Source organism: Xiphophorus hellerii, chromosome 21 (genome assembly GCF_003331165.1).
Source record: "Xiphophorus hellerii strain 12219 chromosome 21, Xiphophorus_hellerii-4.1, whole genome shotgun sequence".
Lineage (NCBI taxonomy): Eukaryota > Metazoa > Chordata > Actinopteri > Cyprinodontiformes > Poeciliidae > Xiphophorus > Xiphophorus hellerii.
Genome location: NC_045692.1, coordinates 5,411,296 through 5,438,588, shown reverse-complemented (window position 1 = coordinate 5,438,588; position 27,293 = coordinate 5,411,296). Strand labels below are relative to the sequence as shown.

At 37.6% G+C, this 27,293-nt stretch overlaps 1 protein-coding gene across 4 annotated transcripts; it reads right to left on the bottom strand.

Moving 5' to 3' along the window:
- Positions 1 to 312: 312 nt before the first annotated feature.
- ccny (cyclin Y) lies at positions 313 to 27,293 on the bottom strand. Of its 4 annotated transcripts, XM_032551234.1 has the most exons (12): positions 26,637 to 27,293; positions 13,915 to 13,989; positions 12,197 to 12,217; positions 10,225 to 10,259; positions 10,115 to 10,138; positions 9,490 to 9,590; positions 9,316 to 9,351; positions 8,743 to 8,800; positions 8,307 to 8,426; positions 6,358 to 6,524; positions 4,446 to 4,608; positions 313 to 3,617 (listed from the first exon to the last, which is right to left on the bottom strand). In XM_032551234.1, the coding sequence occupies exons 1-12, from the start codon at positions 26,788 to 26,790 to the stop codon at positions 3,504 to 3,506; spliced, it is 1,068 nt and encodes a 355-aa protein (XP_032407125.1). In that variant the 5' UTR covers positions 26,791 to 27,293; the 3' UTR covers positions 313 to 3,503. The 4 variants fall into 4 exon arrangements, with proteins under 4 accessions (XP_032407125.1, XP_032407128.1, XP_032407127.1 ...); XM_032551237.1 differs by lacking the exon at positions 10,115 to 10,138; XM_032551236.1 differs by lacking the exon at positions 12,197 to 12,217.

The following is a 27,293-nucleotide window of genomic DNA, read 5'->3' as shown; positions in this document are numbered from 1 at the left end:
CAATGTGAGATTAATGATGTCTTGGTCTGATTTCATCATTTTAAAACGCATCCCACTGATCTCTTCCTTCAGATCAAAGCTCCACGCCAGCAGGAAGAAACGCTCCAAAGTTATTTACATAAAGTTGGGTTGTGCACAAAAACGACACCGATGATCAGGAGAAAGAAAAAAAAATAACACATTCAAGACCTCATAGTGGAAACTTGACAGAATGTGATTGTTTTGCAGGTGCCTCTTTGTCTTTAGGTGGTGTTAAGTTTAAATTAAGCAAAAAAAAAAAAAAAAAAAGTGCAGATAAAGTCAGACAGGATGTACTGCAAGAGTGGATTTGCTTTAATTCTTGCTGTATTTTCTTCCTAAACATTGCTTCAGAGGAGGAATGGAGACATAGAAATCACAGTTGAAAACACAGAAGAAAAAAAAACAAACTATTTGACAAACTGAGAACAAGAATAAAAGCAAATTAGACTCACTGGGATACACAAAACAAAACTACAGAATACAATTCGCTGAAAATGTCCATTGATGAGAGGGGAAAAAAAAAGAAAGAGTTCAGATACAGCAGTGGACTGTTAGCATGGGAATTCTGATCGAAAATGAGCATCTCAACGCAAAAACATTTGAAATACAGAGGAATGAAAGTAAAGAAAAAAGGAAACTATGCAGAGGTAGAGCTCAGTGATGTGGCACTCATCTAGCAACCAACCATCGAAGCGCCACAACCCCCCCGCGCCTCCACCCCCCGGTCTTCACTGTGAGAATAGTACGTTTTCCACCTTAGAACTCAACAAAGCTGGCCGCACGGCAACAACGCTCAGCTCTTGCCGTTTAAAACACCGGGGCCTCAACATATGTACACACACATATGAAATAAATACGATATACAATCTTTGAGGACAGTTTGAGCAACTCTAGTAGCATCACTTTCCTACAGACACTTATGAACTCCTCCTCATTAACTAATGTGCAAGTGGACTGAGAAATTGCAACACACTGGAAATCATCTTCCTTCATTTCTCCTCGACTTTGGTTCGGTTCTTTCCCTTCTCACTCATGGAGGTCAGACGTGAATGGCTGACTGGTTCCTTAGCGGTTTGACAGACGGTGGAGGCCGTCAATGAAATGCACATAACGTGGAAATTACAATATACAAGTTGAAAATGAACCTTCTTCAGACCTTTGTGGGGTTTTTTTTTTTTAGAAAAAAACAATAGAAACTGACTGCTCAATATTTAACTTTTTTTTTAAGCCTATGTTATTTCATTAGTAATAGCTCTAAGGAATGCGAGTCCAGTTGATCATATTCAAACAAGCACTGGTGTAAAGAAAAGGTTTCTCCCACAAGTTCACCAATACTGTCGAACAATTAGAAGTATTCAGTCCGTAGCGTCGTTTTTCTTTTTCCCCTTTTGTTCTCTACTAGAAGAAGAGAGGTGTGAAAAAAATACTGATTCTATCCAGAAAATATAAATACTTTGGAATCCGGAAACTGACCAAAACAAGCGGAGGTTTATTACAAAATGGACTAAAATAGTTGGGTCAAAACAAAACTTTCTGTATCAAAATTTCTTGGTTAATTTGTGACCGAACTGTTTAGATCAGTAACATTGTTTATTTAAACGCTAAGCCAAAGATTTCTGATCCAACTACCTATGTAGCTGAGAAGGTGATAGCTTCTTAGCTAACAATACCCAGCTTCAGAAATGTCAAATTAAAATGTGAAGTATACAGGACATTCAGTTAAGCAAACTATGGTGTTAATTAATACAGAAGACAAATAACACCATTTACATCAATTAACATGATATTAGAACAAGAGGGGACAAGAATACTGAATGAAAAACAAAGGAAACAACTGTTAGCTACGTAGCTAATGCTAAACATTTCTAGATAAAACTTGTACTGAAGTTAATTAGTAATTAATTCAGTTGCATTTGGCAGTGTGGTTCAAGAAGTCTTTTGGAAAATGTGTAAAAGTTTGGTGAATATTTAGTGACATCAACATACCAGTAACGCATTCAAAGGTGACCAATTTCTATTATGCAAATGTTAATGAGATAGACAAAAAATAATAATCTTGAGTGGTGTGTCCCATTTTAATTTTAATACTTCACTTTTTTTTCTTTACTTGATTTGTCACAGGAGCACAAAGTCATACATACAATATTCACTGCCTCCATCCTCCATAAAAACTGATATAAATATTTCTAACATCACTTTGCAGCCTTTTTTCTGTTTTTACAATATACCTTTTAGTGAGTCTAAAGGTCTTTCACAATTTCACAATTTATTTACACTGTACAAAGAAAAGTCTGAAAGTTTATATATATATATTTATATATATATATATATATTTATACAATCTCTCATTTTCTGAGCAGTGTTTTAATCAGCGCTGAATGTTTTGCTTTTATTAATTTTGGTCTTCATTAGACCAACAAAACCCCTGAAGAATCATATTTAAGTGGCTTCGAAATGTAAATTCCATATTGTGCCATTTCTTTTTAAGACGGAAGAGCCATACAAAATAGTGAAGCAGAAAAATTGAATTTGTTCTCGTCCTGATAAAGAGGGGAAGAAGGGTTAATTACAGGCACCACAGGTCGGGACAATGGCAGTGGACACAACATAAACTCTACAGTATGTCTCGCATTCGTCTTCAAGGCAATCTTCTCCAGAGTGTGTTTCCTTTAATCATGTTCCATCCAAAACACAGAGGTGGACTGGATATTGCTTTATTTGAAAGAGCTTGGTGAGTTTCTGCACATGGAGGTTGAATTAGCGTTTCCTGACGAAAGATTCTTGAGGTATAATCTGATCTAAATAGGTGTGTGATGAATTCTCTGGATAAATTTAGCCAAATGACCACAGTTTCAATAAAAACTGTGGGTTAGTTTGATGATATGTAGTCTACTGAAATGCATCACCTCTGCTCTCACCCAGGAAATGGAATGTACAATCTTTTTCTGAGTGTTTGATGGGAATGAAAAAAAATAAGAAATCACAAACATTGTGAGGAAATGTGTCTGTATGAGGCGTAAAATGATGCTCCAGTAATGGATTCGATTAAACCAGAGGATTCGAATTAAAGAAATGTAATCAGATGTACAAACCAGTTAAGCTTCAAAGAAAACTATTAAAACACTTCTGCCATTCTTTTTTTCCTCTTGTGTCTTGCTATTGAAGTGCTTTCCAACTTCCCAGTCTCTCAATTCACCTCCATTCACCTGCTTTTCTCCTGTAACTTAGATCTTCATTCCACATCTTTCAGCTCAATTTGATTCAGGCAACCAGTGGGACCTTTTATGTACAACAGCCAGGGAAAGGGCAATCTCACTTGTCAAAGTGCCAGTCTGAATGGAAGTTTGTGTGTTGTGTGGGTGTATATATTCCAGACAGACCCACCGGCCTGCAGTCGGCGGAACCGCTCGCCTCCCTGCTTTTCAGGCAACAATATGGCAAAGGTCTATTTATTCCTCTGATCCTCTGAAGGTGGCCAGGTGTTAGGAAATGATAGCCGGACACCACCGCACCACCGTCAGGTTGTCCGCACTCACCGATCGCTTCTTGGCCAGTTTCCTCACGTCCTTGTACTTATCGCACAACCGTGCGATGGCCTGCAAGACGAAACAACAGAGAGTGCTTGAACTGCTTCTCAGAATACTCGCATATCGAGATTTATCGGGGAATTGGGTGACGATCGGGACGATTTTAGGTTTGATCATCCTACATCTTTTTTTTCCCCAAACAGTGAATAAAACCAGAAGTGTACCAAACAACACTCTTTGTTGTGATGACCGAAACTCTTACTTTGTTTAGTGCAGCAAACTTGCTCTATAATCTCCTTCTGTAATGGAACATTTGGGAATGCATAGAAGCTGAGTTTTACAATTACTAATGATAACCTTTGTTATGCAGCTGTTGTTTTGACGTTGCCGGTCACAGAAAATATTTAAAAATTGTAAAATTGGGAGAATGAAGTAGCAATTTTATGAGAACTCCAACACACACACAAAATTGCATCTTTATTCTGCTAATATTATGACTATGTTCTTGTAATTTAGCAAGAATTGCCATAGCCAGGCCATAATACTCTGTCATACAACTCACAGGAGTGATTGAAATAGAAGCCACTTTTTAAAAACATTTTCTATCATCTCCAACCTTTTCTATCTTTTTTTCTTCTTTTTTAGAAAAGAAAGCAAGAAATAAAAAGATTAAAATAGAAATTCAGATCTGGTATGAAAAAAAAATAGGACATTTTATTTTTAAGCAATATTGCCCTGCCTTAAACATAACCAACAAAAATGTATTTTAATATATTTATAAAAGAAGAAGAAAAATATCTTCATTAGTCCCTTTGTTGTACTGAAATTGAAATTTCAGTACAACAAAAGAACAAAACCCAGACAAACATAAGACCTGGGTAGACAGGTGGTCCGCACCTCTAGTTTCTGGGCCTTGTCCCTGCTGAGCGGCTCCAAGGGAAAGCTGAGGTTGTTGGCCTCAGCCAGGGAGCGCAGGTCGAAGTAATACTTGGCGTAAACGCTGGACGGTACGTTGATATTAAACTGCAGCAGCTCCAGGAACTGACGCTCCAGCTCGTTCCTTTAGAAGACAAAGGAAACAAAAAATGTCTTGTGAGGAACGCCTTCTAGTTGAACCAAATTAAAATAATCATTATGTTGACTTCTGTCCACAAAGAACTCCATAGACGGCAGAAGTCCGACTGAAACGGAAACTGATAACTTTGATAATGAAAACAAGCTTTTTCAAATATCGAACAGGAATGCTTTGCAAGTAAACGCTCTGAGTGTTGTGCGTGAGGAGGAGAATTAATCCCAACTCCAGATTATGTTTTAGTCATGCATACTCGGCAGCTTTGCGGTCTCTTCTGCGCTGCGATGACAGCAGCTTTCATCTGCTTCTCCTCGGTCGTGACCGACTCTTTTCTGCTCTGTGGCTTCCATCCACCTCTCCTTCCCAGTCTTTGTTCCTAACCCACGCACATTTCGACGCACGCAGCTAAAATTAGACTCCATTGTTGCCAAACTCTGCCTAATAACGCTGCTTCGTTTTCTGCTCTCTTGTTTATTTTTGGTTGTCCCTGCTCAACGTTCTCCATAATTTCCCAGCAGCGAGCAGGTGGAAAGGGAGATTCAGCTGTTACAGAGGAGGAATTTTGCAGCAAAGAACTGGTCTGATTCTGAGTCACTGTCTGGTAAATGCTCAGCTGTATTGTCTGGAGTCAGCTCCGGACAGGTGGATTGTGGTCACTTCAGCCCCAAGACGAGAATAGACCTCCACCGGCTCAGCAGAATGTGCATAGGTCAGAGGTTAATGCAGGGATAGAATGTCTATATAGCATAATTTGCATCGTCAGGATAATCCTGCCAAGACTCCATAGGGTTAAAAAAAACCATGTAGGATGTAAAGAATATGAGGTTTCATGCCTGATTTGAACTTAAGTAATGTCTATAAAAACAAATGTTACATTTAATTTCTCCACAGAGCCCTTTATCTCGATGAGTATATAGTTTTCATCCTTGCAACAAATTGTAACTGAAGACGAAGGAAAGCAATTCATTTATTTTAAATATTTTTTTTTAAACCAAATTAAAGAAATCTGAGTTATGAACAACTCATTGAGCGATGTTGCAATTATCATCTGAAAGCGTGGAGGTTGATATCAAGAAGTTTGTTAGCCAAAAATTGGAGAAGAGGGTGTTTAAATGTAAAAACTGCCCTTAACATAAACCATAAGGAATACTAGAAAAAAAAAATTTTTTTGGACAATGTTTTGTCAAATAATGTAATTTGAGGGCATTTCACATGATAGTAGTATAATATAAATACATTTAGTGAAGTTCATTGAATTTATTTTCTGCCTCTCTTAGCCAATTATAACAATCTAACATGATATAAAGCAAAGAAAAAGTAAATATTATATCATGTCTCCATTAGGAGATTACATTCCCTTATTCTAAAACTAATTTAGCCCAGCTTTGTTGAAGATATTTCGAACAACATGTGGCTACAACCACAAAGAGTGTAGATACGCTAATGCTAGCTAGCTTGCTCCTAATTCAGCTTATAAAATATATTTCTAAGCAGTTCCAGATGATTATGTGAACAAAATAAATGTATAGAAAAAGTTTAACTTCTGATTCTTAAACTGAAAACTTTACTTAAATTACGTTATTTTTAATCAACAGTGTACCTAGGGTTTGCTCTCTGCTTTTATCGCCTCTTTCTCACACAGATATTCTATTATGCTGTTCAAACGTGACCCGCTACTGAGATCAGACAGAAACATAGGGAAATCTGATGCTTTTCTATGTCTTTTCAGAGACTTACATGTCCTCTACTGTGATATCCTTGAGAATTTGGCAGTAGTCAACATTCCACACCGCCTGGTCGTCCCAAACTTTGGAAGCTAAGAGGATCGCTCCCAGCACAATGCGCTTCCAATTTGCAGGGCAGATGTCAATCTCAGCGTAAGTTAAGAGCCTTTCCAAATAAACCTGAAACAGAGAAAGTTTTCCATTTTGAAGATCAGACAAGTTAAGAGTCATCTTCCCTCATAAAATTTCGTCATTTTAACAGCTTCTGTGCTGCTTTAGAGTTTTCCAGGCCCATAGTGACTCTTCTTCCTCAAAGATCCACCCTGGAGTTTCCTCATAAAATATCCATGCCAATCAAAGCAACTTCAGTAGGTTTCCACACTTCCCACAGGGTTAAAGCTCCTACAGGGCCCCGGGTTAAAGGATTACCACCGGCGCTGATTCGCTGGATCACCTGATCATTTTAGAATCATGTTAGAATCAAAGACATTGGTGAGTTGAAAATTAAACACAGACACAGATCAAAGCTGGACTCCTTTGCTAAAGGAGAAATAACATGTTTTTTAAAGAGGAGCTGACTGATACAGTATGAATTATTCATATCAGTTTGTTTTTGCATTAATAATTTGCAATTTTAAGATATAATTGGGAATATTCCAATCTTTCTTAATACTATTAATGCAGACTCAGACTGAAATACAAAATGATCCTTCAAACGGGCAGTATTATGCATTTTCCAGGCATGGAGTGCCATTTTGCAACTATGTTGTCTTCAGTTGTTCTAAAAATACTACATATATCAAACATGACTTAAAATAAATACGACTTCAAAATTTAACGTCTTGAAATTGGGCCTCTGCTTATTTAAGAAACTCCTGCTCTTTCAGAAATATTGCCTTCAGGAAGTCATCACAACAGACCTCCCCTATTGATCCTTTAATAAAGTTTTTACCAGGGTTTCATGATGATGTTTTATCCTAACATCTGCTGGAATCGCTCAGTTTAGTGTGAATTGGTCTCAGTATCACTCGAATAAATAAAGTTGTTGTTTTTTTTCTCTGCTTCAGAAAACCCAACAGTAGACATAAACTAGTTGAATGCATCAGCTAAAACGGCATTTGCAGAAAACAGAGAGATATAAACACTTGAACTTTGTCACTTTTCTGTTGCACTTTTGGAAGACACTGCAGGGGAATATTATCTGTACATGATCCATATTGGCTTTGCACAGACCTGCTGGTTGCTCTTGTTTTCTGCTTTTCCCATCTTTTAATGAAGCCTTTAATCTTCTTCCCAGTGGAGCAACAATTACAAAGCGAAGACAGAATCCACAGCGTCTATCTGTATTTCCCTAAGGTTTAAGTCAGCTGAACTAACTTTATTACCACCAGCCAACTGCTCTGTCAGTTACTGGAAGTCTGTCAGATTTTACATGGAGAAAGCAGAGCATATGTATTTTTAAGCCATGTGTCGGCATTAAACATTTTTTTTATGAATAGCCATGCAGAATAAAGCACATAGAGTGTAATACAGTCATTCTTAAAAGCACATCCATTAAGCATATGTCAAAAAGGAAAGCAGATTAAACAAGGTTAGCCAGCCAGCTGTATGAAATCCTGAAAATGTCTTTTCTTGCTTTTACTTTTGTCTATTCAAAATAAATAAATAAATCCATGATGTGTTGGATTTACATTCAGATGTAAAAGAGTTTCCAAATTTGTAGTCTAAATATCCAGCAGGTAGGCTTTCCTAAAGTCCGGTCTAGAAATTAAATTTGGTTACCACTCATAAGTGCAAGGAGCAATACTAAACTGTTTACTTCTGATTTTAAGTACAGCTTCACGAATATAGAAGTGGACTGATTATTTTGGAGAAGTCAAAATAACAGAGAATCAGAAAGCAGCAACAACCCCTCCTAGTGTCAGCGCATATTTTGGCACCCTCAAGTATTTTGGCACCTACCAAAGTGACAATAGCACACTCGGCAGTGAGCTGCGCGGCGCTGAACAGCGTCCGGACAAAGCGATAGATCTGCTTCTGCTCAGGGTCGTATTTGTCATAATCAGCAGGAACCTCAGACTTCTAGAAATGGAAAAAGAAAAAAGAAAATCAGACAAGTAATATAAAAAAACAACCTATTTCCACCTCATCGGATTTTTTTAGAGTAGAAAATAGAATAGAGAATGCATTTGGCAAAGTGTCAGAGTACATTTTGAGAGTAAATCATTGCAAATGCGCTCAGATGGGAACAGATGAGAATGATCAAGCTGGATTCCTCAGATTTCCCCCCCCCCATGTTGTACTCGTTGGTATGCATTTGCTGTTTGTTCTGCTGATGAATGCTGACATCGCTACACTTTGCTCCTAATGGGAGTTTTGTCTGCAGCTGAGGCCGTACCGAGAGAGGATGCAGCTTCTCGTCAAAAATGTCTAACAACATTCGTCCGTCGACGTCTCTGGAAGGAGAAAGAGAAGGAAAAACATCAAGGTAGAAAAAAAAAGAATGTAAAACCTGAGTTGAATAGCAATCTGCCTGTTCAATAAGCCCCTTTATTGGCATTTATATGCTTTTCATTCCCACCAAAATATGATGAACTGAAACACTGGACTGAATCCAGAGAGATTTGTTTTTCTATGAGATTTGCATTCATAAATGACTCAAGCAGGATTGACAAAATTGGATAAATTGTAAGAAAAAAATATGAATCACTCTCAATTGTGTGTGTTAGTGCTTCTAAGTACTAAAAGAACACTGGTCCATCAAAGAAACATTTTGACAGAATTATTAAATGTAGAAATTTGAGACTTTTAGCTGCTTCCATTCACTACCATTATTTTTCCCCCCACATTTTCCAAGTAAAATACAAGGAATGATGACATATGCTCTTTAATATGTGTTTTTGTTGGCTTTTTTTTTTTTTTTTTTACAACATTCAGTGGAGAATCTAAAAGGGTAGAATATTTTCCACACCTGTTTTTTATGTGGTAGTAGATCGCCAGGGCTACACTGCAAAAAACAAAAAAAAAGGCAGATTAAAAATAACCTCCACTACAAAGAAGCAGGAAAGGATAAAATTCTGAATATTTCTGTAAAAAGTGAATTAATTGAAGTGAGGAGGAATCCTGAAACAATGAGCAGAGTTACCATTTGATGGTGTATTTGAGGTTGGGCTGACTGACTGTGCTGTCGTCTAGAAATATGGTGGAACAGGAGCTGTACTTTCGTCTCAGTGGACCCGGATGATGCTGCAGCACATTTGCACGCGGTCATACAAAACACACATACACACACACACGCCCCCAAACACATACATGTGGATTGATCAATATCTTTAAAGCTATACTTGGGAACATTTGATGGCTTTATAACGGATGGAAAGAAGTGCATCTTCAGTGCTTTACATGGCTGCATGCATGATTTAGATTTATGGTGTAGTTCCTCTTTAAAGAATAATAACAGTTTAATTTCAAGTTGTTCAAATCATTTTTTGTTTATACGTTTACAATATTATATTGCATATTTACCTACGTGGATTCCTGGGTAATTGTGCACACATATTGAAAATATTAAATGTATACCACCGATGAGGTAGAGAGGAACTGCACCACACACAAAATAACCTGTATTTTTACATTCAAACTACATTAAAAAATATACATAAAAACCCAATAAAAAAAAGGATTTTCAACAGTGTAATTATAGGCATGTAGGATCTGTGAAATTGACAAATACAAGACATCGAGGTGACTCTGAATGGTCGTTACTTTACCTTGTTTTCCGAAATGTGTGTGAACTTGCAAAGCATACAAGATATTTGAATTACAAAACGGTTCTTTTCTTTAGTTAAACAATCAAACAAATGCGTGTTATTTCACTTACGTGGTTGATGTAAAGGCTCTTCCGCTTTTCTCGAACTGGAAGGAAAGATGAGAGAACAGCGTCAGCGCAGTACCCCACCCCAACAGACAGGGAGCAGCATCTCTCTAAAGTTCTCTTGTACGGCTTGTTATTCTATTGAATATTTTAAAAAGCAATAGTAAATTGCATTTTAATAAAGCAACATAACAAAGCTTATGCATGGTTTTTACTGTGGTATTAAAATCCAAATCAAGTTAGATTTGATTTGGATTAGAAATAACCAAATCTGGTTATTTGTGTTGCCAATTTATTTCAATGGATATTTCTATGTTTTAGTTTTATAGGTGCCTGTTTTGTATTCTTTTTTTTTTTTTATACATGATGGTGTGTAGCATGTTCTACACACAGCTAACACCAATGACTCAATTCCTGTATGTTTATCTACAGTGTATGACTGGAGGTTGAAGTGTTTCATGGCAACATTAGGCTTTCTGTAAATTAATCTGATATGACTGCACCAAAGTATCATAATATGTCAAACAGGAAATTGTGGAAAACGCCAGTCTTTAAATTGAGAAAAACTGGAAACTGTGGCAAATCTTGTCATGACCAGCATGTTAGCAGGATGGTGAAGAAAGTTAAAAAAAAAAATGGATCGGAGAGTGACTTATTTTTTGTTTGTTTGTTTGTTTGTTTGTTTTAATTTTATTGTTTGAGTTACTTGTTCTCCTTTTCTGAGGAGGGGCACTAACTGAATTGAAATCGAAGCAAATCCTAAGGCGAACAAAAGATTTACACTAAGTTGCAACTTTAGTTTCCACGATTGAATAACGAACCGCCACTTAATTGGCTGAGAAAGACTGAGAAACAACCTGATTTAGAGCAACCCCTGGCACATATCGGCACAGGTCTGTCATGATTTGAGATTACAAGTGTAAGTTTTACATCCCTGGCACTTTAAAGGTTGTGGTGGGAAAAACAAGAAAGAGTAGAATTACCACTACACATTTACAGAGAGATGACTAAGTCAGAATTAGTCTGCATAACAGTAAATGATCTACTGTATTTTAACCTATTAACCTATTCCACAAATCTGCAGCAAACTCCCAGAAAACTGCAAAAATGCTGAAACATCAAGGCTAAAAACCAATTTGCAACATATTTGGTGTACATTTGCTTGATGATTTTGATGACATTTGACAATATGCGATGTTTATTGCTTGTTCATCATTGTTTATTGTATGGTGTGATGTAAAGCCTTGTTGGTGGAATGTGCTACACAAACCTGAATTGACAATTCTTTTCTTCTTCTGGTTAAACCAACAGATTAAACAATCGTTTGAGAGCCTATTGTTGTCATGACTTTTGTGGAGAAGTGTAGGCTTGTAGACAGAAATATACTCCAAATATGTTACGTACGAGGAGGAAAATGACTGCTAACAAAAGCAAACAGGAGCAGTTGGGAGGGAAAGTAGGAGTAGCAGAGTTACATACATGAAACAAAGTACTGAGGTACCTCACATTTCTTATCCCAGTTTTCTTCTGTATCTTACCTCTAGTACACTGGTGCTCTCACAGCAATGCACATTTTCCACTGACAAGTCTGGAGTACAACTGGTTTAAGCAACAAGCAACAATTTTATTTTTATGAAAGAAAATTAAAACATGCATAATACATTACATTACGGGGATTTTGTAGGTTTTGACCGCTCTAACTACAGTTGTACTCATGGACCGACATGTGCAGTGGAAGAAATGTACACACAAAATGACAGAAGTAGATCAGCTCGAAACACAAACAACTACCTACACATTCACGGCATGATGACGCATAACGTAGACAACACTGGCCAAAGAAAAAACAACAACATGAAGGCGGTACAGCTTTAGATACCAGGAAGGAGCCGTTCTCTTCAGAGTTAAGCCCAAACAGACAGTAAAGCAGGGCGGTGTTTGCCAGTCCTGTTGGGACCGGACACACAGACATGCTTACCTCGCTTGTTGGGCAGCAAAACTGAAAAACAAAAGTCCAAGTTGGCTTCATGCTTTTCGTCATGACAGATGTTTAAAAGAAAATACACAATGAAGTAACAAATGGCGAGTCTGCAAACATCAAAGGATGCGGTTTTGGTGAGGTTTTAGAAAAAGGTTTAATTTAATTATTCAATACGTCTCGATCAGGTAAGCCTTTCATTTTACTAAAGTTATATAGGGCTGAGAACAATGACCAGCAGATCTTCCCACAAGAGCGTAATCATGGCCAACAGAGGAGTGAGGAGTTCCAGCACATTATCCCTGATCAATACACTATGCTCCAGGCAACAGGCTGCAAAGTTCAACTGGCTTTTCTCCAGGATTAAAGATATTAAACAGCATTAGAATACTTTTCACCAAAGTAAAGAGGCTGTGTCTGAATTGGAAAAAAATCAGAAAATAGCTACACAGAATGAAACAACAACAGTGTCTTTTGACAGTAAGGGTCTTTAACTATAGTTCTCGACAGTCACTATTCAGTAGTACTAAAATGCTTGGATGCATTCTTGCTCCAACCCACCTGAGTTAAATAGATCAGTTACCTCTATGGCATGTCTTCAAGTTGTGTACAGGCCCGACAGTGACTTGTCCTTTTGATTCAGGTGAGTTGGAACAGAAATGCATCTAAGGCATCTAGAGCTTTTTACACTTTTAGCAACCATTGTCAAGTCTCACTAGATTGAGACATGACAATGGTTCTAGCAGAGTTGGGTGGGTCTCCCTGGACAGTGTGATCCTCACTATGGGGACGGACCATCAGTGCGTAGGACTTGTGGTTGACGCTCCAATGACGTCATTTTGATTGTGAAAAACTGGCCCTGGTCGGCCAGTTTTCCCGAAATCTCTCTGTATATTTGTTCGTTGAGGTTTGCCTTGACAAGTTGACACTGTATGTAGTCTTCCACCATAATCAATGAAAAGGTTTGGACCTCAAAGTTTGACAATGGAATTATTACTTTGAAGCTCGCCATCTCACAAACTACAATTTCGTCGTATATTGAAAATAGTGTTTGATTTGTTGTTGTAGACGTAAATCCACTGACAATCAATGAATACAGTCTGCTCCCAATCAAATCACTTGGCGGCAATATCCAACTAGGACCGGATTGTACCACCGGTAACCAGGTTACCTAACTAACCTGGTAAGGGTTCACTGGGGAAGAACCAGTTAAAGCCACTGTTAACAGCAAGGAGTTAAGCACCTCTGCTCTAAAGGCTAAAACTCGTGCAAGACCATCACAGATGGTAAAATATGTTAATATGTTGTTAATACAACTAACTTGATAGCATATTTGCTTTCCACTAAAACCATAATCTCTGGATGCATGAAACTGAAATGTTCAAACTCTGTTCTAAAATTATTAAATTTAATGAACAGCTTACGACATTCACTTAGAGGCAAATATGCATTTCACAATGGTTCACATTTCAAAATATTTTCTCCTTTTGCGATTTATGCATGCTTAAAGATGGTTGTGTATGAAATTTTACAGAAAAATCAGTTTCCTTCATCATGCTATGCTAACCTGGTCCAAACAGATTGCTGTGTGTATCCCAAACACAAATACTTATTTGTAGATGAAAAACTTATGCAATTCCTAGTCAGCTCAAGGAGTAGAGACATATTAGATGCAACATTCAGAGAAATGAGAAGTCCCAGTAGGGGTCACAACTTACCATCTGTTTGTGACTTGCTAAGAAAGATGGTGCTGGCTCGAGGATGATCTGAAGGATTGTATTCCATGGGCAGATCTAGAATTACAAAAAAGTTAAACTTAAGTTCCAAAAATCCCAATCCCACTTGGAATGTGATGGACAAACACAGTGAAACACAAAAAAACGATACTAACATATTTTGACGTTAATTGTAAGATTATATTTTTGTTAATTTATTTGAAGACAAATGTATTTAACTTGGACAAACAAAACATGCTGAGTTCAAGTTCAAGTCTGAAATAGTCTCTAGAGGTGAAATGTCTACCTTGTAATGAAGTGAACTAAACGAAAAGGTAATCTGTTAGCTGACAGTGTGCTGCATCAGTGCTGTGCTGTGTAAACAGCAGTTTGGAAATCGATGAACTCAGCAAACACAACAGAGTATTATAGATCTGGGTTAGATCAGCGTCTGCTGATCACACAGGAGCCGGCAGAGTGAAAACAAAGCCTTCAGTGAGGAGATTTTATGAACTGCAGTTCTGTTGTGTTGAGGTAAACAGTAAAATGTCTGCACAGGTAACTACTCAACCTTATAGCTCTACTTTTTGTAACAGTCAGCCAGGTACAGTTATTCTGCAATGAAAGACAATTATAGCAACATTGACGAGACAACCACCAGGGCACAATGCTTTAGTTTATCAGGTGCTCACTGCCAAGAAAATGACATTTTTTACAACCTTTAATATCAATTTCATTAGAATTGCAAACACATGCCACAAGGTAGAACCTAATTGGCTGAATCTAATTAATGGATGTAAATATAGTGCAATTTGGAAAGTGCAGAAGACTTGAGCGAAGACTTCACCCAGAAGGATAACATCCCCAAATATACAATAAATAAGTAACAGTAAACAGGCTTAGATTGCTGCTGCTTCAAATACTTTGAGTATGCTTGTCAGTGAAACAGATACAAATACAGACAGCATCAATAATGTTTTTTTTAATACTTCTCATACTGTTTTATATCTCTCCTTATAAGAATAGCATAATTGTCTTTTATATGTTTTTCATGTACTTACATTTTCGGAGAGAATCTATGGAACCCTTGACTCAAACTTTGGGAAGCTAAATTTTTGTTATTATCCCACCTTTCATTAGACTTTTGAACACTTGTCTAAAATAACTTTTAGACCAGGGTGGCTAATTTATATTAGCTACACTGGTCTATTTTCTTCTTTTTTTAATTTAAATTTTGTTGTAAATTTCTGCTTCAAATTCTGTTTCTAACTGTTGCTGGCACTTTATAATTACTGTATGTATGTGTTATTTTTGTGCAACTGTACATGGACTGGATGGCTGTAAGTAAGTTGTTATTTATGAGATTAATAAAGTTCTCCTGAGCAGAACTGGAACCACTGGTTTAGATTTTAAATAAAGCTACAGTCCCTGATGTTCAATGGTCAGTTTCTGTTTCCGTCACTGAATATAACAGTATCCAGTTTTGTGTCCTACATTTTACCCTGATTAAAACCCACAGGGATAAGCGTGGTGTAAAGGGTCATTTTATTTAGAAAACCCAGGCAAAGTTGGTTATTGAAACTTTACACTGCAAGTGAAAAACCCATCTGGGTGTGGTGAGTTAATGTCCCGAATAGCACAACACCAGACATTTGTTCAGATTCTCTAAAGATCCTTAGAAAATATAATATGATCTACTTACTTCGTAGTCTTAGAACACCAATAGTGTCAATAACTACATTCTGGCCCTAGAAAGTTTTACAGCTAAATTGAAAGCAGTTCAGACTATGACTCTGTGTGTGATGTCAGTGTGACAGGAAGGGTAAGACAGGGCTAACGCCTCAACTCATCATAGAGAAAGACAATGTGAGACAGATAACTAAAAAAGGCTCACAACTGGAGAGAGTAGAAAAGTAGGAAATGAAAAGACCAGAATGACATGATGTAAAACATGATTGAAAGGATGCAGTGGATATAATAAAAACCAATGAAAAAAGGGTATCTACAGGTTTTAGCAATTCCAATATAAAACTTTTTAAGACCTTTTTAATGCCATCTTGAATGAAATTTAAGATTGTGCTTCTCACTCTCACATATGGCTCTCTGTAGTCTTAACCCCGTAGTGCCAAACTTAATCGCTGTTTTACACTTAGCTTCATATGGGTTGGCAATAGAAGTAAGCCAATGGCGAAAACAAATATCGTCCAGCCAACTACTGAAAAAATTGCACTTCCTCACAAAAAAGCTAGCAAGTTAGCTAGCGCGGATATATTTAGCAGCTACTTACCGGTAGCCGCAACCTCTGCAAGTCACAGAACGCAATGAAGATGTATGCACGCAACCTAAACTTTTGCCTGACACAAAAAGCCCATAGGTAAAAAAAAAAAAACTACATATACGAGATTAAATTGTCCTGTCACAACAAAATGTAAGACCTGTGACTAACATATTTAAGCCCATTTGCATTTTCTTCATGAATTTAGGCCTTCATTTAAAGGCCTTCATTTTAGATAAATGAATTTAAGAGGTTCCATGGATGCACGAACACCCTGATAAACCAGAGCAAAGCAGGATTCTTGAGATGGGGCAAATGTAAGAGATGGGTCTCGCATTTACCTCAACCTTTAAACACTCTGTGATGCCAACTATAGAGCATACCTGTGATCAGTGTACTGCAGGTAACACGCAAGCCATTGCCATTGTCTCCTTACTCTTTTGAACTTCAGTGTCTTTGAGCTGAGAGCCACTTAGGGACACAAAGCCACAAAGGGGCACTGATACATGCACAGGGATACACGCTGCTGTGATGTTGGCGGAATAAACCCTCCATACTGAATAAAGACGGGTGTGTAGGAAGGCATTAAGAGGGCTGAAGTTGGGTTATGGATGCTGCTTTCAGAGTTAGTGACCTCGATAGTGTTGGCAAGAGCACCCTTTCCTTCTCTGCAACCAGGATTTATAACGTTTCCTCTGATTTCCAGACAGCATCGCATACACACAGGAAGATGACAACATCCACAGACAGAAAGTGTGTCTCTGTCTGCAGCTGCTACTGGTAACCCCCCTTTATTTATTTCCAGCCTCTCCAAAAACTCCAGCCCATTTCTCCAACCTGGGGAGAAGAAAGCCCCCAACATCCTCTGTTTCAGGAAGTGATGTGGAAATGGAACAAGGGGTGGTGATTACATAGTGTAAGGGAGGCAAACTGAACAAAGAGCGGAGGGAACAGGTCGGTGTGTGCATTTGGGGGAGGAACTTCTACATTTAACCATTTTCACAGTTACAAAATCCTTTCAAGGTGAACAGCCCTCACTATTTGTGAACTTCAGTATCTCAACCATTAAATAAATGCCCAAGTGCAAATATCATAGACTGACAAAGTCTATCCAATTTATATTCATATACATTGTTCCACACAATGTATATGAATAACAGAATTATAATCAAATACTGCCTCCAAGGAGTAATTTGTGATGGCTACATTGCACACACTGATTGTGTTTTTGATTGTAATTTTATATATTATGCAGCTCAAATTTGGACTTAGCATCTCAGATAAGCAATTAGCAAGGTTAGCAACAGTAACTGTGTTTCTATTACAAATGTACGCAAAACGCTAAATATATAATCTTACATATATATATATGTAAATGGCATTTTTGGAAAATTATAGCGCCAATAGATTCAAAACTTTTGAATGACAAACCAAACAAAGATTTTGTATTCCTGAATAACTTGGTAAAGCTCAGTTCTTCCCACAATGTTTTTGTTTATATTTGTACCTGCCTTACTTAGGAATAACACATTGGTTCAAGACTTCTCAACAGTACTTTTATAGCATTTACACCAGATGTGTTGTGTTTTGTTGTTCCCGGCACCCTGCCAACAGAGATCCTCCTGAAGAAGACTTCAGTTTCCAACATCATCCGTGAAAGGACACCCACTGCTGGTTTCTGGCTGACCTGTATGAGTGCGTGTGTTGGAGGGTCCAAATGGTGCAGTGTGGCAGCAGCATGCTTTCAAGCCAGGAAACCCACTAATAAAGTATTAGAGATGTTACTGGTACTTTGGGAATTGCTACGATTAATGCATCCCAGGGCTGAATGGCTGAATTGTGAGTCTGGATGCTGTTGTATTCACTCCAGGCTCTTACAGGTTTGTGTGATTGCTTTCTATCCCACTTTCAGTTTCTGAGCACATTTGTCATGGAATTAATTGATTAATGAATTGGCGTAAGACAGAGATCCACAAAGAACTAATTATGAATCTAGTTCAGAATTTCAAAAAAGCCTGGAAGCTGAAAACTAGTAAGATGAGAAACACAACAGATGTTCAAAAATGATGAGAAGATGGGGAGGAAAAGATTCACTTATTCTACACCAAACAGAGCTAGACCCACCCTTCCTCTTTCTCCTCTGTCCCAGCCCTAACATCTTCTTGCTCACTGTAGCTAGGCAACGCTGGCTTGAAACAACTCAGATAGTAGAGGTGGACCCATCAAAGGCAAAGGCACACAGCTGAGCTTGCCATCTTCTCTTCTCTTGCTTAATCTCTCTCTGCCTAGAACACCTGTTTGAACACTGTATTGTGCTTTTAGCAGCTGGTTCTTGCAGTGTTTTCCAACAAAGAAGTAACAGTGGGGGGCAGTACCAAATCGACCATTGAAACATTTTCAAATGAACCACACAAGTAGCACACACATCTTGTTGTGTCCGGATCTTAATCACTTCAGTGTCGCTCAAACGTTTGAGCTAAAATAAAAAGTATTGTAGCTGAAAACAAACACTTTCTACTGCAGTTTAAAACTATATTTATGGTTTGTGTCATTATAATTCTGTACTTTTCTTGATTAAATTTGTCTAAGATCTTAGTTGAGTTAAAGTAATTTTAAAAATAAGCACGGTAACTACATTTTCAACAAAAATTTTACAGATGCACATTATGTGGAATTATGAGATACGGAATAAAGTCTGGAAATACAAATATTTACAGCTTTCTTTTGGCATACACTTTAATCCAATTCCAGACTTCTTTGTGCTAGCTTAGCAGTAGCATAGCATCGTCTCTAGACGTGTAATGTCAATGCTCATTGCTAGACATGTTCCAGAAAAGGTGATGAAAATATATGATATATTATTGTTACCAAAAATAAGGTTTAAGGACACTTTTTTGTGGCAAAAGCGATAGAAACTGATCCGATTTAATCTTTCCAATCTGGCACAAAACTTTGCATAGCAACACTACAAACACACACAAAGGCAATGGCTTTTACCTTTGTCCCTCTCAGGTCAAGGTAAAATAAAAGGCATGGTTTGAAGATGTTTCGCCAATGAGGCAACGAGGCAATCAATAATAAAATGATTAATGTTAAAGAACAGAACAGGTTTGTAGCTAAATACAAAGTTATTGCTCACACCTCCTTTCCAAAATGTTTGCGCAACTCAATCCAAGTAGGAAATTATTGCGTTGTTTATAATTTTTCATGATAAATTTCTCATATAAAGTTTGATTTACTGTTGCCACAAAAAATAAATAAATCTGTCCGCATTGTTGGGAATGCTGCTTTACTATTTTCTCCAATGAGAGAAAGTGAAATGAGAGTATCAATACATTTAAAGATGTTGTTCAATGCAGTTAATGTGTGCAGTTTAATGATACAAATCACACTTCATATGACTGGTGTCCTAAAAAAGCATATTGAAAAATTGGTATGTTTTTCCAAGAGCAGAGAAACATAGAGACACAGTCACAGCCATACAGTTACCTGAAAAAGTAGTAAGAAGTAGTTCTTTTTATCACTTTTGTCGCTATCACAGTACTATCACAAAATAGCGTGATAAAACTTTTATACTCCCATCCCTAAATTCGAGATATGTGACTTCCATCAAGCATGCTTAAACACTCCCACTTTTATCATTATTATTATTTACTATAAATAATGCCACATATTTAGAATCCAGACAGAAATTATATCAATCACAATTGGTCAAGAAAATTAACTTTTATTTTAAAGGTACTGGATTAATACCAACTACCCATCATAGACTGTTCAATTTCCCTGCAGGGCAGCAAAATGGAGCTCATAATAACAGATCTTAGTGTAATCATGAACTTGTGAAAGCTGGTCAAGCGTGATGTATTTTTCCTGACCACACTCAGTTGCCCTCCCTTAGCTCTTCTTTCATACAAAATCCCTATGATAGCGTAACGTTTCAAAAGTGTCAAAATTGTGAGGGAGCAAGGAACGTCACTGGTGTCAAGCCCTGTCAAGCTGTTGACTGTTTTCTGTGTTTCGTGGCTAAATCAGACATGACTACATGACTTTTCCCAAACAACCAGGCTTTATTTACTACTCTAACCTCATAAAGATGTGTGGTGTTGTCTATACAATCCCATTGGTATCTTAAGGTAGTCATACTCCTTTAAGGCATTTCAAAGCCTGCATTTATGAGGCTTAGAAATATTCTGACGGTGTTGAAAAATGAAAATCAAACACCCGTTGTTAGCCGAGCTTAATTTGATAGTGTGACCACTCTGTTTTTAGGATGACATTTTAGTCACAATACATAATTTCAAGGCGAGAACTGTAATTTTACCCTTACAAGAGGCCTGTAAAAGGTCTTATTCTGCAGAACTACGCAAGACCACACACCATATTGAATACATTCTGTGCCACATTTAGATGTCACTGTCCCTTTTGCAGCCTTCCCTGATTATATCTTTGCAAAACTGCAGAAACGCAGGCCTCCCACTTCCAACTATGCCCACACACTACATGAATTTCCACTGCGACTCTTTTTCCAAGCGTACGTGTAGCTAAAAGCACCACTTCAGCGAGGGGGGGGGGGGATGGATGAGCTATATGATTGAAGCAGAACTCCAATTTTGCCATTAAAGAGTCTCTTGAGTATTTCTTGAGAAAGATGTTCTTGATCCAGTGTAACAGAGGAACACCTAATAAATGATAAGATGAAGTCTCAGATCATTTAAAGGGGGAGAGGATGGGGAGGGCTATAATTTAAAGATACTTGTAATCCCAGAGGAGCCTCAGTGCAGACTTCAGACAAACACATTAATGTCTGCTTGGACAAAGTTGGCCTTTCAAACCCATAACAGCTTTGCTGCTTTTATAAATGTTAGCATCTCCCTCTAATCACACAGCAACATGCATATAACATAGTATTGATCTCAACACAAGATAGAATGAGATTGTCAAAGGAAACTGCACTTTAATTAATATTGCATGCAGCAGCTAATTTGCACTTAAAGAAGAAAACGGTCCCTTTCAAATAATTTTTTTTCTTGAGGGAAATATCTGAGCAGTGACAGAGTATTAATTATATGCATAGTTTCAATGAGGAACTGTACAACAGATGGCACACAATCAAATTTCCTGCCCTACATTTCAGTGTTTGTCTGGAAATCCTTTTGATGCATCACACTCAACCAGGAACAGCAGTGAGTTATATTAAGGACACGTCTGGATTTTAGTACATTTCTGCTAATGTACAAAACAAATAATCATCAACCTGACTGTGATTCCTTATTTGTTTTGGCTAGAAATGAAACAAGACATAGACTGGTGAATGGAATCAAATCATTTTCAGCTTGACCGGGCACTGAATGGTGACCGACTGGTGAAAAAGTCAGCAAACCAATATTTTCCCCAAACTGTAGCTGCATTTCCATTACAAATGTCAATATTCTGCCAATGTTAAACCCTCCCACCCCCCACAATTTTGCAATTGCAGTGTTTCCATTAAGTAGGAAACGCAATAAAAACACATGTGAATAAGTTTGTTTACATGATAAGTTGTAAAAGAACATGACGCACCATCCTCCTCTAACTACTTCCCTTAGTCTTCTTCTTTGTGTTTTGTGCCAGAGGCAACATTCAGTAGTTGATCATGTGACTTGTGATCATGCGAAAAAAAAAGTGCTTACATTGCAGTTTTAAGAAATAAACCAATTTCCATACGGCCCCCCCCCCCCAAAAAAACACCTCGTTCTTGCACCAAAACTTTTTTTATGAAAAGACAAGAGTTTTTTTCAAAATTGGAATGTTTTCATTAAGCAAATTTATTTTGGAAATGTCAAATTGGACAATTATATGGCCAATGAAAGGATAACAGTAAGGATAAAGGAAGTAAAGCAAGTTTGGTTTGTTTTAAAGCTATAAAAGGATTAAATAGAAATAGAAACCAATTTTAAAGGAAAGTGTATTTTCTACAAAGACACTTTTGCTCTTTGTTCTTTTGTTCAGGCTGCAAGACAGCGAAAGAGAGCAAGACTTCAGTAGATGAAAGAAAGGCTAAAGGGACAGTAGCAACTTTCGGTCTTTGTTTGTCATGGAACATGCTTAATTTGGAAATGTTGGCAGCCTTGTAGACATTTCAGTATTAGTGCACATATAATATACACACAAAAAAATCACAGGTAAACGAGTCACAGAGTTATCAGTTTTAGGTGACGTGGATGTATAAGCTCACCGTACTGCTATGAAACACTTGTATTGTGATATGTTTTTCAGCCATATCGTCTAGCCCTATTTGATTATATATTATATTTAGTAAAGATAGAAAACATCATCTCTTAAGTTCTGAATGGTGTTGCTATGCTATGAAGTGCTTGGCAAAACAGGAAATCACAATGGATAAAGTTTAACTTAACACATTTTTTTTTGTTAAAGCTCAGTTACTATAAAGTGCATATTTTGTCTTATTGTCACTCCGGTAGTGAGGTAAATATTAGATCTGGGTTAACTAGTCTGGAATAAGTTAGGAAACTCCCCAGACTCATTAACTACACATGAATAATCCATGCACAGATTATAATTAGCCTGCAAGTGGGACTCATCAATACGTATGTGTGTGTGTGGTGGGGGGGGGGTGCGTGTGTGTGTGTGCGTGTTCCAGAAATAGCTGACTTCACTACTGATGAGACCGAGCTTGCAGCCATCTCTTATTTACAGATGTCACTTTTAAATAAAACTCAAAGAAATCACTGCCATTTTATCAAGCTCTTTTAAATTTGACATGTTAAAAATACACTTGAAAAAGTCTTTGATTTGATTAGAGGTAAAGTAGCCCATGTGTTGATTTAGAGGGTTTAGAAATGAAAAGGCCGTTAATGTTCATTTTTGTATTGAGTAAAGATAGAAAACATCATCTCCTTATGTGCTGATTTTACTTGTCTTTAGGTAAAATAAAATTATTGAATACAATCTATGTTATAATACAATTTTCTTTGGGTACTGCAAAATTTTTCAGATAAAACAGTTTCAGACTAGAGGACATCCTGATTGTGAAATCTTTTTATTGGCTGCACAAAGGAGCAGCAGAGGTCTTTTATGAAAACTTTCCTCTCACTTAGCAGTCAATTACTCAGCAGCTGAATTACAACCAGAAGACTTGCCCTCAGGCCCAACATATGAGTGCTAACAGACATGTCTTTATCTCAGTGAAGGCTGTGATAAAAACATCAGAATGGTGAAACCACTGGGGAAAACCAGAAGCACAAGCAGTCCATCAGCTCTGGTTATTTAACTGGAAACTGTTCAAAGACAAGCTGTGGTCCCATTACAAATGTGCACAAAACTTTATTGATATCCCACTAAAGAGGAAAAAACACAATTTCACAACTGCAGTGTTTCCATTAAAGAAGAAACACAAATAAAATCACACATGAATAAGTCTGTTTGCGCTACAAGTCGTTGAAAGTCATGTGGCAAGTCATTCTTTGTCTCTTACGCCATTAGTAACATTCGGTTGTTGATCATTTGACTCGTGTGATGTGAAAAAAGTGTTTACATTGCAAAATACACTAATTTTAAAGCCCAGAATGCTGTGGCTTACATTAAGTGGGATGGAGAAAGATGCACAACGTAACATAATAAATTTTCATTTTGCACAGAACACTCAACATTGGAACTGGAAGATATTTTAAATAACCAAAGAAACAACAACTCAAAACAATAAACAAAAACCAAACACAAGCGAAACCATAAATAAAACGAACTATGATGTCTTTGTAAACAAAATTGCCCTTCATCAGAAAGGAAATGATCAAGCTCATTTTAATTTATCATACAATTGATGAATTGCTTAATGCAACAAGCTTCCTTTAGAGATGTGATTTCTTTTATTTAAAAGAGGATATAGTAGAAGTTTAACGTTACAACCAGCGGAACCCATTTGTTCAGAGTTATTATTATTATTATGAAAGACCCGAGTTGCAAGCTGGATATTGTTTAGAATCTATTGGAGGGAAAATAAATAAGTGAGAGAAAAGGATTTGTTTTAACCTTTGACAGTTAGAACCTTTATCAGAATTTGTAAAAGAGCTGAACTCACATCAGCATCCTATTTTTTTCCCCGAGACATTTCCCTTACATGAAATGTAAGGGAAACTGACTCATTCAGTGATTATTTACCAAGTCGCTAACGACGACACGCTTCAGGACTTTAACCACGCCTCATTATTAACTTAAGGAAGCTTGCACTGGAAAAAGGAAACTTAGACAAACATTGTTCCACAGAACATAAAGCTTCTCTCTCTTATCTCCTTATGTGAGGAAAAGGCAGCTTATTGTCTATATATCAGTTTCAAATTAGCAAGAATATTCTGCTCCAACAGGGAGAGTTAAAGCCAGTTCCTGCTGTTTAAAAACAAAAAGCAAAAAAAAAACTCCGGTAAGCAATTTCCTTTACTGTGGTGACATGCTGGGAAAACTTCCTTTTCTTCATTTACTCCCACTTCCTCAAATTTCCAACCTAATCACTGTGGTTATACTCTAGTGCCCCCCACCCCCCGAAAAAAGAAACCCTCTATCTGGGTGGTCTGATGGAGATTTATAAAGTTGTTTGATTTGCTACCACAGCAAAGCCTCAGTCATTCACTTTTGCTGAATCAACATCCACCCAGGATCAATGCTGTCAAATCCCAAACAGTATATAGTGATGGAAAATGATTGCGTCATCTAACTTTTTTTTTTTTTGGGGGGGGGGGGAGAAAAAATTTCCAATGTTAATATCAATCATGTGATACTTATAATAAACTCTTACCTATGACGTTTGGAAACATTAACAACTAAGAACTGGCTGAGAATATTAACTTTTATCCCCACTGTTGGTTTAAGAAATGTAGAGAATTACCTTATATTCTGTTTTTGTTGTAACAGGACTGTGGATGTATGCGATAATAGATTTACAGACAAGAGAAAAAATGATTTAATTGTGAAATAGGTTTTATCATCATTGCAATCCAAAAACACAAACTTCCAGAAACTGCAAAACTGCCAAAAATACTGACTTCCTTTAATTCAACCTAAAATCCCACGTTTAGAGCTGATTTTGATTCATAATAACTGCAACACTGATGAACATATTTGATGTATATTTGTGTCACAATTTTGACAATGGCTTTTGAATGAATTTAATGGGATAATTTTACTACTAAGCTCCCAAAATAACAGCTCGGTCCTCTTAATTTAAGTTTGAACAGAATCAGTTTTTATGTTAAAGAGAAAAGTCAACCCAGCAGTGCCTTTAAAAGCGGCCATAATAATAGAAATAGCCTTACGGAAATGTTTTTCAGTCAAAATACTAGGTTTGTACTGCTTTCTAAAAATAAAGATGTTAAAAAGTGGCAATGAGTGTGGCTGCTTTGGAGGAATTTATTCATAATAGAGCAAAGAATAAAACGGATTGGACGAAAACGCTGCGCAAAGACAATCGATTGGCTGATTGTTGAATGATGTCATGATCCAAGTATAAATTTTAAAACTTCACTTAAGCCACAAAATGCTAAATGCCTATAAGCCAAAAAACTGATCTAATATGTGGGCAGATACTGAATTGATTCTGGCCTTGAATATATCAATACAAGGAAATATGTTGATTTAAATTTTAGAATACACTTAGAAGTCTTAAAAATAATTTAACCAGAAAGTTCGTTGTTTGTTTGTTGTTGGGTTTTTTTTGCTTCGAGGCAGAATATTGTTTCTGTTTTTGTGAAAATCTAACAAACGCAAGCTTTGGGTTGAACAGAACGTTGTATTAAGGCAGAACATGTATCAATTTAAAAAGTCTGCAGAACCTTTTATGGCAATCCTGACAAGGTTTTTAGAAAAAGAGCATATGGTATGTTAGAACTCTGATAAAGTGTGTCAGCTGAGGGACATAATAATAATAGAAGAATTTCAGCTTTCAGAGAGCTCTAATTGTCTTAATTTGATCTGATAGTTTCTAAAAACAAAATTGAAAAAAATTTCTCCAGAAAGTTTTCTGGGAATCTGTTTTCATAGGACTGTAAGTATACTGAAGTCTCTCAGCTCTCTGTTCATTATTGTCACGTGTATTCCCACTTGAACACCCATTCACACTAACACCTTAATAAGCTGCTCCAGGCTCGTGCATCCCGGATCCACTCCCACAAAGATGGAGGCTGAGAAAAACTCGAGATAAAAGTAAAACCAACAGATATGTAAAATGTGTCCAAAAAAAAAACCTGCAGAAATGTGCGTATTGATTTGATGAGTGGGTGTGTCTTTGCACAGCTGTGGCAAGCTCTCAAATTAATTCTCCAGCAGAAGTCTGCAGAGATACTAGGTAAAACCCCACGTCCATTATAACGGTATTTAAATATTCTGAAAATGAATTTTCATTTAGCAATATACTCAGAAACTCAGTGAACTTCACTTCAGACCTGTCAAGTCTGCGTCTTACCGTCTAGATTTTCTCTGTCGCTGATGTGCTGGAGATTGCAGCCCGTGTCCTCACGACTCAGCTCCGGCTCCGGTCGGTAGGGCTCCAGCCTAGAGTGGTTGCTCCTCCGGTGTTTGGGGCTCGACGACACGCAGCAGGAGGTTGTATTCCCCATTTTGTACGCGGGGCCCCGGTGAGAGTCTTCGCCGCCCCAACTGCTTTATTTACGGTGCTGTCGGTGTTGCTGAAGAAGGGAGGGAGAGAGGGCTGGGAGGCGGTAACGCTACGAGCTGCTCCCCCGGTATCCGCTAGCGCTACACGCCCTTCTCTGGTGTTCCAATGGCGTCCCGAAGGTTGAGCGGAGCCATTAAAACTGATGAGAAACGCGAAACTCGGGCCGGTAAATCAGAAGAGGAGCCCAGCGTCCTCCTCCAAAACCTTCAAGCGGGGACAGGCAGCGCCTCTAAGAGCTTCGGCTTTCCCTCGCCTGGTATTTCCTGACAGGTCGCACAACTATCGTTACAAAGGCATTTTAGTGTCCCGAAACTTTTTATCGACATAAATAAAGGTTACAACGCCGTTCCTAAACAATTCGGAAATATATTTCAGCGTTGACTGCTACATTGTTGCCACTGTACAGTAGATTGCTGTTGCAGCTACATCCGCTGCCCTGCTGCA